Genomic DNA, 16018 nt, shown 5'->3' on the forward strand with positions numbered 1-16018 from the left:
GCCTGTAGCTTTCTCCGATCACAGGCAGAAGGCATGCAGGGACATTGCTGTGGGCCGACAGAAGTGCGGGGCCCTTTCTCTAATACATGAAACTACAACCCCCCACCCCCCTCAAAAAAGTCCCAATTTTTCGCACTAGCTATCTGGTCACCCTATCCTGACCCTGCCCTTGACAACTTCCCAGGTAGGTCTTAATAACCCCAGCACCTGTCTAGGCCATGCAGGAGAGGAGAGTCCAGTCTCTCATACCAGACACTTTAGGCTTCAAAGTGATAACTCTAAGGCAGGGGTGGGCAAACTTTTTGGCCCGAGGGCCACATCTGGGTATGGAAATTGTATGGCGGGCCATGAATGCTCATGAAATTGGGGGTTGGGGTGTGGGAGGGGTGAAGGCTCTGGCTAGGGGTGCGGGCTCTGGGGTGGAGCTGGAGATGAGGAGTTTGGTGGTGCAGGAGGGTGCCCCGGCCTGGGACCGAGGGGGTTGGAGGGCAGGAGAGGGATCAGGGCTGGGGCAGGGAGTTGGGTCCTGGGAGGTGGGCAGGCTCCGGGCAGCACTTACCTCAAGCAGCTCCCAGAAGCAGCAGCATGCCCCCCCCTCCGGCTCCTATGCAGAGGTGCAGCCAGGCAGCTCTGCGTGTTGCCCTATCTGCAGGAGCCTCCCCTGCAGCTCCCATTGGCCATAGTTCCCAGCCAATGGAAGCTGTGGGAGCTACACTTGGGGCAGGGGGCAGTATGCGGAGCCTCCTAGCTGCCTCTATGCGTAGGAGCCGGAGGGGGGACATGCCATTGCTTCCAGGAGCTGTGTGGAGCCACAGCACGCGCACAGCAGGGCCAACCCCTGACCCTGCTCCCTGGCTGGAGTGGGACAAGCCCCGGACCCTGCTCCTGGTGGGAGTTTGAGGGGCGGATTAAAACATCTGAAGGGCCAGATGCAGCTCCCAGGCCACAGTTTGCCCACCCCTGCTCTAAGGGGTGTTGTTGCTGGGTAGGTGGTGGTGACTTGTGTTGTACTGCTGGAGAATGGAGTAGATCTGGGTGGGTTGTGAATGGTGATGGTGGGGGCTGCTATAAGAGCTATCTGTGTTTGAGGTCATTGTGTGTGCTGGGTATACTGTTGAGTTCCTTTGTGTCAAGGTGGGTTGTGCTGGGAGGTTTGTGTTGATTTGTGCAGGTAGTAGTTGGGACAAGAATCCACCATCTGTGCAGTCTCTCATACAACCAATGCAATTGTTGCATGCAAATGAGTGGTAGAGTAAGGGTGGTGATTCGTTGAGTTCCCTCTGCTATCACAAAAACAACAAGGAGTCTGGTGGCACCTTAAAGACTAACAGATTTATTTGGGCATAAGCTTTCGTGAGTAAAAACCTCACTTCTTCGGATGCAACACAATTGTCTGCTATCACAATTGTCTAGGACCTTGGCATGGCATAGATGCATGCCTTGCTGTCACAAGGGTGGAATTCCTGAAGTCAAAACGGCTGAGAACTTAAAAACTGTGACAGTACCAGATCATTAAGCCCAGTGACAACTGACCCTAGTGATATTCTGAACCAAAAGAGCCCCTGATTATAGCTGTCTCCATCACTTCACACTGACTCAATATTCTAGGCTTCAGTGTGACACACAGCTCAATAATGCTGGGAATTCAAACTGGAACAGGTACAGAGAAGGGCTACTAGGATGATGCGAGGAATGGAAAACCTGTCTTATGAAAGGAGACTCAAAGAGCTTCGCTTGTTTAGCCTAACCAAAAGAAGGCTGAGGGGAGATATGATTGCTCTCTATAAATGTATCAGAGGGATAAATATCAGGGAGGGAGAGGAATTATTTAAGCTCAGTACCAATGTGGACACAAGAACAAATGGATATAAACTGGCAATTAGGAAGTTTAGACTTGAAATTAGACGAAGGTTTCTAACCATCTGAGGAGTGACGTTCTGGAACAGCCTTCCAAGGGGAGCAGTGGGGGCAAAAGACATATCTGGCTTCAAGACTAAGCTTGATAAGTTTATGGAAGGGATGGTCTGATGGGATAGCCTAATTTTGGCAAATTAATTGATCTTTGACTATTAGCGGTAAATATGCCCAATGGCCTGTGATGCGACACTAGATAGGGTGGGATCTGACTTACTACAGAGAATTCTTTCCTGGGTGTCTGGCTGCGGAGTCTTGCCCACATGCTCAGGGTTTAGCTGATCGCCATATTTGGGGTCAGGAAGGAATTTTCCTCCAGGGCAGATTGGCAGAGGCCCAGGGGGGGTTTTCGCCTTCCTCTGCAGAGTGGGGCATGGGTCACTTGCTGGAGGATTCTCTGCACCGTGAAGTCTTTAAACCACAAGTTGAGGACTTCAACAGCTCAGACATAGGTCAGGAGTTTGTTACAGTAGTGGGTGGGGGAGATTCTGTGGCCTGCATTGTGCAGGAGGTCAGACTAGAAGATCATAATGGTCCCTTCTGACCTTAAAGTCTATGAGCTTCCCTTATCAATCTTTTTTATTTATATATATATATATACACACACACACACCCCAACCCCTCCCCAATCTATCATTTCACTTCCCCACTGAAAAAGGATGGGCTTTTACCCAAAGTTGTCCTCTTTCTCAGTGTTAGAATAATAGTTTTTGGACATCTAAAGTCATGGGGGCAGGGCATCAGTGAGGGTCCCACAGATTGAGAAGACAGGGATTGACATGGAGCCAGTGGTAGGCAGTATGTTTTGAAGGGAGGAATGAAGGGTGGGGGCAAGGATGTGGGAGTTGGGAGGCAGAGCTGAAGACCCCCAATACTCTCCTGCACAACTCTAACCCCTGTTTTCCTCTCCATACTCTTTTACCCTGCTCTGAGCTCCTCTTTCTCCCTAGAAACAGCATCATTGGGAGAAAAGGGGTAAGCTTGGTGCCCTGTCCCATGCCTGGAGAGAGCATGGGGAAATGGGGACTTCTAGGTTCCCTTCCCCTATTGGGGAGCAGGGGAGGGAAGTGGAACCCTTGAGCTCACCCCCAACCTGATGGAGCAGCCACAGGGAGGGAGTGTAGAGGATGTTGGGGGCATTTGTAGGGGAGGGAACAGATTGTTCTCTGGGGCTCAAAACCACTGCCAGAACAGAATCAGAAAAGGGAAAGTTGGGGGAGCAAAAGCCCTTTTGAAGACCATCCCTTTTTCACCAAGGGATCAAATTCAGTTTTTCATCAGAGCTCTAGTCAATGAACTGGGGTTTCTAAAGACAGGGCTTGGCTGGTCCCCTACATCTTCTCCAACCCACCATATTCTTGCCTGCTGCTCTGACCACACCCCCACTGCTCTGACCACTGAGCTATGCACCACTCAGCTGCTAGCTCCACTTTCTCCTGGCCACTCTATGCCCCTGGCAGGCCCATGACACGCCTTGAGGGGAGGTGGTAGAGCTGTGAGGAGCGCATGAAACCGCCAGAGGCAGGCAGGGGCTGAAGAGTGTAGATGCAGAGTCTCTGCTCCACCTCTGGGCCCTTTGAGGCACAGGGGGCTCTGCACATCCATCTGCGGCTGCAGCACAGGGAGTTCTGGGAGCAGTGAAGTGGCCCATTCATCTCAATGAGGTGTTCTCAGCTGAGTGAGACACCCATGCAGATGAATAGTCTGAAAGAAGCGGTGTCAACCGCTGCATTCACCTGAGTGGGTATTCTCAGCCCTCCCTCCTGTGGACCTGTGCCAAGCACTGAGCATGCCAGTTCTCAGCTTCCAACTATGATCTCAGAGCTGCGCACTGTGCCACACACCAGACATGCCCATTCTTAGCTTCCCACTTCCGTCAAGGGCTCCTGCACACCAGTCAGAGAGCAATAGCTTTGGAAACATCTTGAGCCTGGCCCCTGGTCCCATTGCTCAGTGTATCAGGGCAGGCCGGGGCTGTACATTTTGGGGGGTGGGGGTGGTCAGGGCCTGGGCCTGAGTTTTGTCTCCTTCCTCTGCAACCCAGAGAGTTATAAGAATCCAAAAATGATAAAGCTGCTCAGACTGAACTTTCTATCTCCGGAACCCCTCATCCCACCCTCAAATGCACCCCAGGCTCCAGCAATGAACAACCATGGCCAAGCTGTCCACCAGCTCCAGCTTCCCTGGCTCCCAGTGAACAGCAACTGGGGTCTCTGACAGTTGGGGGCAGGGAGGCCAGACTGTGCTCCTGCTCCAACAAGGGGGTGGGAGGGAAGGGGCCCCCCACCCCCCCCACCCCCGCAGGTATCTGCCCCTCACAGCTGGCTGTAATCAGGGTGTTTTCTGCACTGTGACCTGTAGTTAACCCTTTGACTCCCGGAGTCGTCTTAATGGCTAGGAGCAAGCTTAGGGGACACATGGCAGCAGCAGGGAGTACTAGGAGAAGGCTGATGCCCGAGGGTGAGTGGGCACCCTGTCAGAGCTGAGGGGAACACCAAGGCGCCCACTCCCAGTGCACAGCCAGTGAGCCCAGGTGCCAGATGGAAAGAGCCCATCCTGCTTGTGTGGCAGGGACATCCCCCCCAGGAGACGAGCTGGCCTGAGGGTGCGGAGGGCTATGGCCTGAAGAAGCAGTCATGAGCAGCAGGGCCCCAGCCCCCTGGGCATGTGGAGCCTGCCTGCCCACAGACAGATCCCATGCCTGGGGCCCTGCAGATAGCTGCTTGGGGAGACACGTGCTGTGCTCAGAGGGTGGGGCTGGCAGGATGGACACCCCTTAGCACCCCTCCAGCCACAGTCTTCACCAGACCTCTCCCGGGCCGGCTGTGCACATCCTGGGGTCTGAGTGCCATGGGGTATGAGGCCTGGCCTCTGTAAAGGAGTCAGTGTCCACCCGGTGTCCTGCAGGGGGTCACCCTGCAATAGGGCAAACCCAGGCCCGAGTCTGGGCTGCTGCAGGGGCAAAGCACCAGAGACTGATATGTGCTTCCCAGAGGCATGAGAAGGGCCCAGCGCTGCCTGCCCTTGGAGAAGGGGAGTGATTGCCCTGCCCTGTGACTAGGCTGGAGCTTGCAGGAGTTTCAGCCTTTTCAGCTGGGGTCAGCAGCCAGGGGTTTGGTTTGTGAAGGTGCCACAGACCCAAAACTCTTCTCAGCTGCCTGCCCCGGAATGCTCTGCTCCCCCTGCATGGGGCGGAGGATGCACACGGAGACTCCAATAACGGATAAACAGAGGCTATTGCTCCATGGATTTATTACTCTAAACAGAGGAACAAAGGGAGGAGCCCCCAGAAATCCCTGCCGGGGGAGACAGGGGGCTGGCCCATCTCGCTGGGGAGGAGCAGAGAACGAAAGGCGTGACAGCAAACGGAAGCAGACGGCAGCATCCAGCAGCCATGCACACAAATCTGCCCACGGGAATGGGTCCTTGTGGGCACAGCTCCCAGCAGGGACAGGAGACTCCTGCAGGGTCCGGGCCAGCCCCAGGGGTGGGGTGGGAGACTCCCCACAGCACAGAAAGCAGGAACAAGGCACACGGCAAGGTCACCGCACTGAGCGACATCGATCAAGGCGGGCAAAGGGGGCACTAATGAGGCCATGGGCGCTGGTTATGTACAGTGGGGAAAGGCAGGTGCCCAAACGCCCCCTGCTCCAGGTCCCAGTCTGAAGCTGTGCGCAGAGTGCAGGTCTCCCTCAGCCCCGCAGGCTGCCAGCACCCCCATGCCCTGCTAGCCCCGTCTGGAACCCTGCCCAGTGACCATGCAGCAGTAGGTTAGGACGAGGGGCAGAGAGTCATACCCCTGAAGATAGCGGTGATGAGAGCTGCCCTACTGCCGAAGGGAGTCACTGCAGTCAGCAGCGAGGGCTAGGGGATGCTTTTCATGGCATCTCCCTGTGCCATGGCCATGCCTGCTCTCTCGGGCAGGGGCCGCAACAGAGCATTGGGAAGACTGCCCCCTCCACTGCTACAATGCACACCCCATCTCCTCAGCAACAGACACACCCGAGCCCAGGATCGCAGTGGGGGCCCAGGGCTGATCTCCTGCCTCATAAGGGCCCTACCTGGATGGGGGGAGCTGGCTGCAACTCAAAGGGGCCCTGGGTTGGGGGGTGGTTCTCTGCCATGGAGGCCTTTCCCAGGCCCCAGCATGGCAGGAATCCCATAGCAGGGGGCAGGCCCTTCTCGCCCTCCCTGGGCCTCACTGCTGGCAGTGCTGCATGCTGAGTGTGGAGCTGCTAGCTTTGGAGAGATGCTGGGTCTGACCCCACCCAGAGCTGAGCGCTTGACTCATCGGCCCTGTCCCAGCCAGGGTGAGACAAGCTGCCGGGCTGCTCCTCCCCCACCTTTGGGGCCCACAGCTGTAACAAGGCCTAGCACTGCCAGTGCGCTGCTCCCCACTCTCTGCAGGCCAGGCTCAGACACACCACAGTGGTGCAGGGACTTCAGGGAGATGCCAGGGGCTGGGACTGAGGCCGGGGAAGGGTCTCTCCAGAGCTGGGAGGAGCAGGTGCCTGGGCCTCACCGCAGCAGGGAAAGTGCGCAGAGTAGTAAAGGCTGAGGAACGGGCTATTCTCCCTAAGGGCTCCCCTGAACAGTGTCACTCAGCAAGGCCCTGCTGGCCCTGGCCTTGCAGGAAGCCAAGCAGGTGCTGCTGGTGGCTGCCTGGCGGGACAAAGTCCCCACCTTCCGGCAGGACGCTTGTGCTTGTGTCTAAGGACCTCAGAAAGCCACCTGGAGCCCGCGGGTGCTGACAGACCAGGCTGCCCTGGCTGTGAGCTAGGTAAGAGCCTGCCTGCAGCCAGGCATGGCACCTGAGGGCCCAGGAACCAGGGCCTGGCAGGGAGGAGCCACACACGGGCTGGAGGGGGCAGGGTAGCAGGGGTGCCTGAATCCAAGAGCCCTGGTGCAGGATCAGGAAGGGGAGCGGTGGCGCGTGTGCCCCACGCTGGAGATTCGGCTGGATCTTCCCTGGGAAGGACTGACCCAGAGCAGGCTCCCCACAGAAGGGCTGTCCCCCCAGTGAGTGCAGCCGGGGCCCTCGTCCCTTTGCAGGGGAAGGCATGAGCCCGTCCACCCTGCTCCTCCCACACAAGGCTGCAGGGGAGCGAGCGCCAGCTGCAAAGCAATCATGGGGTCACCAGCTGGCCAGGAGGCAATGCCACGCCCAGGGGACCGACGCCTGGAGGAGAGGAGGTGCCACATGAGCCCAGCTACAGACTGCCCTGGGCTGGGTGCCCCCAGGAGAAAACAGAGCAGGGCCTGGCCGGCCTGCAAGGGATTTACAGGGGAGGGGCAGCGCCAGCCCACAGCTGCAAGCAGTCATCGTGTGTACAAAATATACATGGGAGTGTCCTTCATTTGCACCCCCCACCAGCCCCCTCCCGCTGGCTCCTCGGGGGGGGGAAGGGGGCGGAGGGGTTAGAACGGGAAGTACTTTAAACATCTTTAAAAAACCAACCTGTGCAAAAGTTGTGCCCGTTGGTGAGGGGAGCGGCCAGTCCCAAGAGGAAAGTGGGCGCCAGGGCCCCAGGGAGCCTGGTTCGAACCTGCTGCAGGGGGCAGCGCCTGCCTTCCTCTTGCCCCATTTACAGACTCATTTAACACACCTGAGCCATGATCAGAGAGTCAGTTGGGGGGCCTGCAGGGCGCAGGCGGCTCTCAGCTCCCTCGGGGAGAGGAGAGCTTGTGCGTGTGGCTTGGGATGTAGTTGAGACCCCCGCAGGCTTGGGCGGAAGGAAAGGCTGCGCGCGTCCTCCGGGCGGAACCGGGGCTGGTCGAAGAGGAGGGGCTGAGTGGGACTGTTGGCGCCATGGCTTGGAAGGGTCTCGGAGTCGGACGACCCTGAACGAGGGGAGAGAGAAAGAGACAGACATCACAGCCCCTGCCACCCTCTGATCAGCCTAGGGGGGAGCAGGCGGGCGCAGGATGGGCTGAGCTACAGCTTGGGGGAAATCAGCCAGCATGTGCGCACCGGAGGAGCCCCGTGGGCATGGGACGGTTCTGGGTGGGGGACTCATGCTGCAAACGGGATGCTCCCCACACTCCAGCAGATGCCAGGTATGCCCCGCTCCCCTTTGCTCGGGAAGGGGACTGCCCTGCGCTGGCTCCCAGGACAGAAGGGCTGGGTGGAGACCCACAAGGATTTCCTGTCCAGTTTCTTGGCTTTGCTGACGAGTGGACGAGCCCTGTGCCCTCTGCCACAGTTCAGCAGGACGTGGACCTAGCGGGCACCAGGGCCTAGAGAGGAACCCCCAAGGGTTTCAGGCTCTTGGCCCCCCAGTCTTTGGGGAACCCTGCACACGGTGAGCGGAAGCAGATCAGATCAGATCTCCTTGTGTGTGTGAGAGAGGAGGTTTCTGGGCCAGCTCCGCACCCTGGCCACTCATGCTAACAGGACTGAGTTACCCACACGTTTATGGGCTCACATACAGCCATAGGGCCTCCTGCAGGAGCATTCAGCGAGGGGCTGGGGGAGGGTGCTCAGCATAGCAGGGACAGGGCTCCTCTGTTCCTGTCACAGCAGGGGTGGCTGGAGGCACCATGTGCCCCGAGTCGCAAGGAGTGGGCTGAACTCACCTCGCTCTCTTGGGGAGAGGGACACTGGTGCTTTGCCCAGCAGCCTCCCCTCGGAGCCTGGCGGGGTGCTTGGCCTGGCTAGCGCTCGGCAGAGGGGATTCAGTAATGCTGCCAGTTGCTGCCAGGGGCTGGGATCAGAGCTGCCAGGTCAGTATACAAAGGAGGCACAAGCTGAGCCGTCTGGAGAGAGAAACCCAGGGAGCAGCTGAACTCCCGGATTTCAGGCCAGTTGGCTCCCACGCCCTGCTCTGGGGCCTGTTACTGCCACCCCGTGGTGAGGGGAAACCACTGCAACAATGCACCGCCCTGGGCCAAGCTGGAAGGGCAGGGAGGGGAGAAGGGGCCAGCCTGGTACTGACACATTCAGCCAGTCTGCCCCCACTACAGCCCCACCCTGAAAGGCTCCTGCCGCCCCATGCAATTCCCTGCGCGTAAGAGAGAATGAGACGACGTACCAGCTTACTCCTCTATCCCAATAGAGCAGGAATCGGGACCCAGTGCTGCCCAGGGCAGGAGCAGGGAGGCAGGCAGAAGGAAGGAGACATTAGAGAGATGCTCAGAACAGACTGTGACTCTACAGGAGAGAACAGGCTGCAACGACTATGGCTGATGGAGCTGCGCTGCGAGCAGCTCAGCCACGAAGCCCCCCGAAGCGCAATCCCCCACCCGCGGCACAGCGAGTGGGGCCCGGCCTGCCCAGAGATGGCCCCTCCCCCGCAGAGTATGAGCCCAGCGCGCCGCGTGTGGCTCATGGTGACAGCATGCATGCTCAGCAGCCCCAGCGTGGCAGGCCCTGCCTCTCCCTCCCTGGGTCAGCAGTATGGAGACGAGGAGCAATAAAGCCAGGAGCCTGCGCTCTTCTCTGGGTGTGCCCGGGATCTGCTGCCAGGTGGGCCCTTACCCTTGGAGGGAGCTCACAGCTGGAGCGCCAGGGCCAGTGATCAGATGTGGCCATCACTAGAGGAGGGAGACCAGGGGTTTTCAGCCCCCCACCACATTATGCCTCAACTCATGTATTCATGAATCTTCGGTTGGGAATGGGAGAAGAGAGAATCTCACCAACTCACATGGGGAAGCCACTATCACACTTGCAATTGGGTTGCCCTCTAGTGGCTGCAGCCCAAAGAGCAGAAAGGAGGAAAGGGGGTGGGGTGGGGGACTGGAAGCAGCAAGACAAAAAGGTGAGGGAGGAGGGGATGGCAAAGGGAGAGGGGAAGTGGAGATATAGGGCAAGTTACCTCTCTGGGAGCCCCACTCGCCCATGCCCCTGGGGGCAGCAGTTAGCTCCATATGATCATGGCAAGTGGGTGCTTTAGGGGAGAGTTTCGCTCTCTGCTGGAGACGAGCTGCCTGATGCATGATCCCGCCAAGCAAGCTGCAAGCAGGGTGGCTCAGCCCGCAGCGAGTATGCACAGCACAGACCCTTGCCAAGCCACAGCAGTGCAGCCCCCCACCAATCAGTGCCATGCCAGCACAAGGAGACCTCCCCTGGCCCCCGGGCTGGGCTGTTACCTGGCAGGTACACATCGACTGGGGGGTCGCTCTCCAACTGCGTAAGGCTCCTGTGCTCGCTGCAGCTGCTCTCCGGCAGGATGTCTTCCATGGAGGGCAGGCGGCTACCTGGAGTCAGCAGAGAATGCGGAGAGCTTAGTCCCGCTGCAGCGAGTGGGAGAGAGACAGAGGGCTCTGTGCTGTCTTCCCTCCAGAGGAGAGGCCAGTGCCAACAAGGGCCCCCACTGGCATGTGCCTGGGGAGAACAGGTTCCTTCCCCACTGCCCCTTGCCACGCCCTGCAAACGCTGCCAGGTGACACGGCCAGCGACTGAAAAAGGCACTTCTCTTGTCTGCAGCCGAGACGCTTGAAGACACATCAGGCCTAGGGAGCCCAGCGAAGTCGTGCAGCGCCTCCTGCCATTTGTCCTGCCAGCCCTGCCCTGGGCACTGATCACAGCACCAGAGGGCGAATCCTACCAGCACTGAGCCAGCCCCACACATGCAGGACACAGCCTGGGTCTTGCCCACCGAGCAGTGCTGGAGCGGGGAGATGGCCACCTGGCATTGGGCAGGATGGAGAACCCACCCCCGGTGCTCTCCTCCCTCCCCATGTGGAAGCCACCTCCCACAGCGGATCAACAGGCAGCCCAGTGCTACTGAGGGTTTGTCTAGGGAATGAGATCTAGGCTTTGAAGTTGCAGTGAAATTTCCAATCAAGTGTTTGGGAATGGTGGGTGCTGCCTGGCACAATGGCCAACTGAGAGCCTCTGCATCCCTCCTGGCCCTTGGGCGCAGGCTGGGGAACATAGCGACAGCAGCAAAGGGGAGGGGAACATACACAGCCAGCCTGGCACTGCACTACTGATCTGCCCCGTCAGCCCACCCTGGGAGAGCTCAGCTCCAGGGAGAGCCGGCTGGGAAGGAACGCGTGAGAAATTTCAGTCACTGTCACTTCCCTAGTTCCCAGCGCGGTTTCCCCTTCAGCTTCGGCCACTGTCCAAATGCAGTTTTTAAACACTCCCTTTGGAAGATCTGAGACACGAGAAACGCTGGAGAGTGTCGCAGAGCACAGAGCTCTGCAGATCTTGATAGCTGGGGATTGGTCCTGCTTTGAGCAGGGGGTTGGACTAGATGACCTCCTGAGGTCCCTTCCAACCCTGATATTCTATGATTCTTCACACAAAGATCCCTGTTGCACAAAGTGCATGTTTCACTGGGCCCCAGCAGACACAGGTCAGGCGCTGTGTCTGTGCACAAGCACTAGGGGGCGCTCAGTCTCCAAGGAGATCAGTGACCCGGGCATGTGATTCCAGGCTGAGACCATATCCAACCCCAAGAAGCACCTTCCAGGGGGATTAGAAGGAGCCCTGCCATAAGCCAAGAGAGCAGGGCCAAGAGGCTAGCAGGGGGTCACTTCCAGCCCCAAACTCCACCCTCTAGACTGACTTGTCTCATAGGTATGGGCAGGACGTACCTTGCTGCAGGGACGAGATCTCCTCAATTTCTTCAGCCACCATGCTCTGGAAAAGGAGAGAATAGGACAATCTCTGCAGGCTGGAACCCCTCCCCTCGGACTCAGTATACTCTACCGACGCGCTCAGCAGACTGTGCCCAGGATGGGGGGCAGCCTGTCTGATGCCCTGATACAGGGTGCCCAGCATTATCACACTAGTGCCATACTGGCCTGGGGAACGAGGGTGCCCACCTGTCCGGGCACACCACCCCCTGCTGAAACCCCCTCCTGGAGGTTCCCGGGTGTCAGATGCTGATTGTGGGTGTACTGGGCAGGCCCAGGCTGGGGGGTTCAGAGCTAGGAAGCTGCAGAGCCAACTGCAGTGATTAGAGCCAGAATTAACCTAGATCTCTCACTAAGGATGCCACCCTGGAACCCTTTTGCACCGTCAGGAGCATCCCATGTTAACAAAGCCCTTCAGGCGCCAGCCCCAAGGGTTAGAAATGCCCTCCCTGGCTGTAATTGTAATTGTTCCCATTGTGCCTGGGGGGAGGGGTTGGCAGCATGGGAAACCCAAAGCACTGGGGGTGGAGAGCTGTGGAGTTAAGGGAGGAGGGGAAGTGTTCAGGTCTCCCCGGGAGTGGACTCCGGGCTCCTTCCCGTCCTACACTAAAGGGTTTACCCTGAGCCCTGTTACTCAGGAAGAGCCTGCCCGAAATGCAGCTCCCCAGACCAGCACCCGTAGCCAGCTGTCATGCTGCAGCCCAGGGAGTGGCCCTTCGCTGGTGCAGGGCTATGGGGCAAGGAGCAGCCAGGGTTGAGCAGCATTTGGGATGGGGACTTACTCCAGGAGAGCTGTTCTCCCTCAGCACCAGCTCGGCCCCGCTCAGCGCTGGCTGGGAGTCCGAGTCCTCAGAGAGCTTCTCCTCGTCCTCTTCATGGATTGGAGACGAAGGAGATCGTAATGCACTGGGAGGGAGGGGGAAGAATGATGTTGCAGAGAGCCACAAAACAGTGATTTCCATTCCCATGGCACCTCCCAGCCCCCGGCAGGCACAGCACAGTGGAAACAGCAGAAGCCAGGAGGTGCACAAGAGTGCAGACAGGGGAACGTGGGATCACGAACCTCCCTCTCATAGAAAGGGCCACAAGGGCATAAGCAGCCACTTCAAGTGCTCAGACCCCTGGTGCGTCTCATCTGAGACACACACCAACAGTCACTTGCACAGAACCTGCTCAGCAGGGCAAAGGGCCACCTCAGGCCTGTTGGGATCTGAACCTGGCATTCCCAGGAGTTTCAGCCCCTTCTTGCAATGCTTGTCAGGGCTCTGCTTCCCGACTGGGCCTCCACGTGTCAAGGGGAGGTTCACCTGCAGCCCTGGGCTTGGGGCGCACGATACCAGAAAATGCTCAAAGGAAGCATGGGCATGGAACTGGGGGTGCAGGACATGCAGGGTGTGAGAGCACGGCTGAAAAACCAGCTTGAAAATCAACTTTCTTCGGCGAGCAGTGAGCCCTCCATGAAGTCCTCCAGCAATCGCAAGGCAGGCATTTCTAAGGCTAAACATGCAGACAGCACCCCAACCTCCCAGCTCTGAGTAGCTGTCGTCCGCCCACTGCTGCAGGGTTAGCAGTGCCAGGAGAGCTAGGCGTCAATGCAGAGCCATGGGCCAGGCAAGCCAAGGAGGAGATGACAGGGCTGTACTGTGCTGGGGAGGACCCGAAGGGCCCATGTGAGGAGCAGACTCCTTTGTTGGGGCTGACCTGTCTGGAGATTTGCTCCGCTTGCTCTTTTGAGGGCCGCTCTCCATGGCTCTGTCAATCCCGGCTAGTGGGCGGCCGGCAGGGGGCAGCCCATCCACCACGCCGGTGTAGCTGATTTCCTCGTACAGAGGAGCGGAAGGGATGGATGGGGAGATGGAGCGGAGGCCATTCAATGCTTCCAGCAGCGAAATGGGCTCATATCCTGGAGGGATGTTGTCGGAGCTCTGCAGGTGAGGAAAACAGGGGTAATGTTAGGCAACCCCACAAAATTGGACCCAGTGTGAAACTGGGATCCTTTCTTTATTCTTTGCACAGTAAATCCTTTGCTCCTTTAGTGGTTAATTTAAAGGGGCACCATCAGCTTAAAGTTCTGCAAGCACATCTGTTTCAAACAACAGTCAAAATTCTATAAGGGAAAGATTAGAGAGAGCAATATCTTATGTGCTTGCTATTGGTCAGTTTATTTCTTTTGCACATCCAACAGCCCTTCCTGCTGCTTCCTCCACATAGCGAGTTTCCTTTGTTGTCTGTCTGGGTCTTTCACATGACTGGGAAACCGGCGGCGGAGGGAATATGCAGTACATGTTGATGGTGTCCTGTTCAAAGCAGTTAAACCAATGTCAACTGAACCCAATTATTAATCACCATCATCAGTGGCAAACTGCACCTCCATTCTGCACCGCGATGCTCATATTTTGGGGGCGGGCCGGTGAATTCATGAAGGGAAGTTTTTATTGCGCTGAGGAGGAATATAAAGAATATGTTCAGCTCAGCATCTCTGCCACTGACTGAGATGTTATAACCAGTTCACTTTGTGATGCCTTTCAGTGCCAACAACGTCTGCTCTGACAAAGCACAAGTGCCTGGTAGAGGCTGGTGCATGCGTGCCGGAGGACATGGCAGCGAGGTACAGCACATTGTGAGTTTAGGCAGTTGGAGAGACAGTGAGGGATAGTGGGATAAGCAAGCAATGAAATACTTAATTGCACTGACATTAAAACTGCCCCTAGGTTCCGGGATTATTGCCCCACCAAGCCGGAGGGGGCACTGTTTACAGACACCATCTCAGAGCTCCTGTTTCAGGAGGCAGCAGACGTGAGGAGACAGTAACAGATTGGTTAATATTGGGGACGTTTTTGTCGCAGTCATGAGGGGCAAGAACCAACCTTTTGATTTTATGTTTTATTTCCTAAGCAAAAGCTCAGGTGCTGTAGCTCAGTTCTGAGGCCGGGGGTGGATCCTGCAGTGAAGTCCACAGCAGGGCCCACGCAGGGCCCTGCCAATCAGTCACTGAAACTTACACACGTCTTTAAGCAATGGCTCCCTCTCGCTGGGCACTAACCACCCAGCTGTCCCTGAAGCCTATTGCTCTGCCTACAGCACCACTGCAGGGTGCCCTGCGTGACCCTCAGAAGGCTGCATCTGCAGCTTGCGAGGAGGCTGCGGGCTCTGTCAAGCTTGTATAACAGCATCAGACAACAGCCCTCATCTTTAATGAAGAGATGCGACCTGCAGAGAACACAGGTCCCAGTGTGCCATGCTCCACCATGAGCCAAGCCCCCAGGGGTCCCAGCCGCTCAGTCAAGAGGGTCTATTTGTGATTTGCTCTGCAACCACATCACTGACAACGAGCAGTGCCTGCCCTTGTGAGCAATGTTCAGGATGGAGGCTTCCATTCTAGAGTCTGCAAAGGAATGGGCCAGGATGATGGGAACTGTGTTTATACCTGCAGGCCCCAGTATTTTGGGGCACAGCAACGAGTATGTATAGCGATATGTCAGAACAAGGGCAAGGGGAGCAAGTCTCTGAACGCACTGGAGCCGTCTTAGGTTACACCTTCTTCCCTGACGGGGCTCGTTCAGAACAGCGAACAGTGCTGTATTTGACAGTCCCCCAGTGGTGCTGATCACACTAGCTCTGGGAGATCTCACGTATCTCACTATAATTAGCTGTGTACTTACACTGGTTGGGATATGAGCTTCCCCAGGAGAGCTGCACATATAGGGTTATTAGCCAGCCCACGAACAGACCTTAGAGGGGAATCAGGAGGCCAACGGCATTTCATCAAAACAACTTGCGGATGCAGATTTACACACAAGCTCAAACTGTAACCAATTATTCTTCCAAACCAAGAGCTGGGCCACCCCCCTCCAAGACAGGCACTGTATCCTGCATGGCCCAGGGAAACCTCTTCATGCTATGGCGCACAGTGGCAGTTCCCGCTCAAAGTCATGCTGGCTAACAAAAGAGCGGAGACCGGGCCTGAAACAGCTTCATAAACCTGGCGTGGAGGGTAGCAGACATTCTGAAAAGCCACAAGCCATGGGGAGAGCTGCTCCCCAGCTATCAAGGGGTTCAAGAAGAGCAGGAGGTTCGAATGCTCAAGCATGAAGCTGATCCAAGTAGGAAAGGCTCACCCCAAACACAGTTCGAAGGGCTTTGGCCAACAGCCTCAGGAAAGGACATCCACAGATGGACCAAGCCAATGGAAATGGAGCCTGGGCATGGAGAACAGAGAGCCTGCCCGATCTCCGCTCGCTGGGTGAGGGGGACACAGGGCCAGAAGCCACACAGGGTTGTGAGTTACTTACAGAGTGCTCATCATGGTCCATGGTCTGGGCCAGGACGGGGCTGAACGAAACGGGCGACAAAGCCCCAGGCTTCTTCCTCACGGCTCGGATCTGCAGCAGGGCGCGGAAGGCTAGGAGGGAACATTGTACAGGTGACTAGTCGGCCAAAGCAGCATGTCAGACAGTGCCACCTTGTGCCACAGCAACTCCTCTAGGACACGGCTCAGACACTGCGCTAGCGGGCAGAA

The 16018-nt window shown here is 57.3% G+C and overlaps 1 protein-coding gene across 1 annotated transcript in view; it reads right to left on the minus strand.

Annotated features, from left to right (window-relative positions):
* Nucleotides 1-5149: 5149 nt before the first annotated feature.
* Nucleotides 5150-16018, minus strand: part of MGRN1 (mahogunin ring finger 1) — a gene marked incomplete in the record, with an annotated part of 112863 nt that continues 101994 nt past the window's right edge. The window contains 6 exon segments of the mRNA XM_034784848.1: nt 5150-7755; nt 10003-10110; nt 11458-11503; nt 12282-12405; nt 13201-13424; nt 15792-15901. Of these exon segments, the coding sequence (XP_034640739.1) occupies nt 7532-7755; nt 10003-10110; nt 11458-11503; nt 12282-12405; nt 13201-13424; nt 15792-15901 (836 nt within the window).

Source organism: Trachemys scripta, chromosome 10 (genome assembly GCF_013100865.1).
Source record: "Trachemys scripta elegans isolate TJP31775 chromosome 10, CAS_Tse_1.0, whole genome shotgun sequence".
Taxonomy (NCBI): domain Eukaryota; kingdom Metazoa; phylum Chordata; order Testudines; family Emydidae; genus Trachemys; species Trachemys scripta.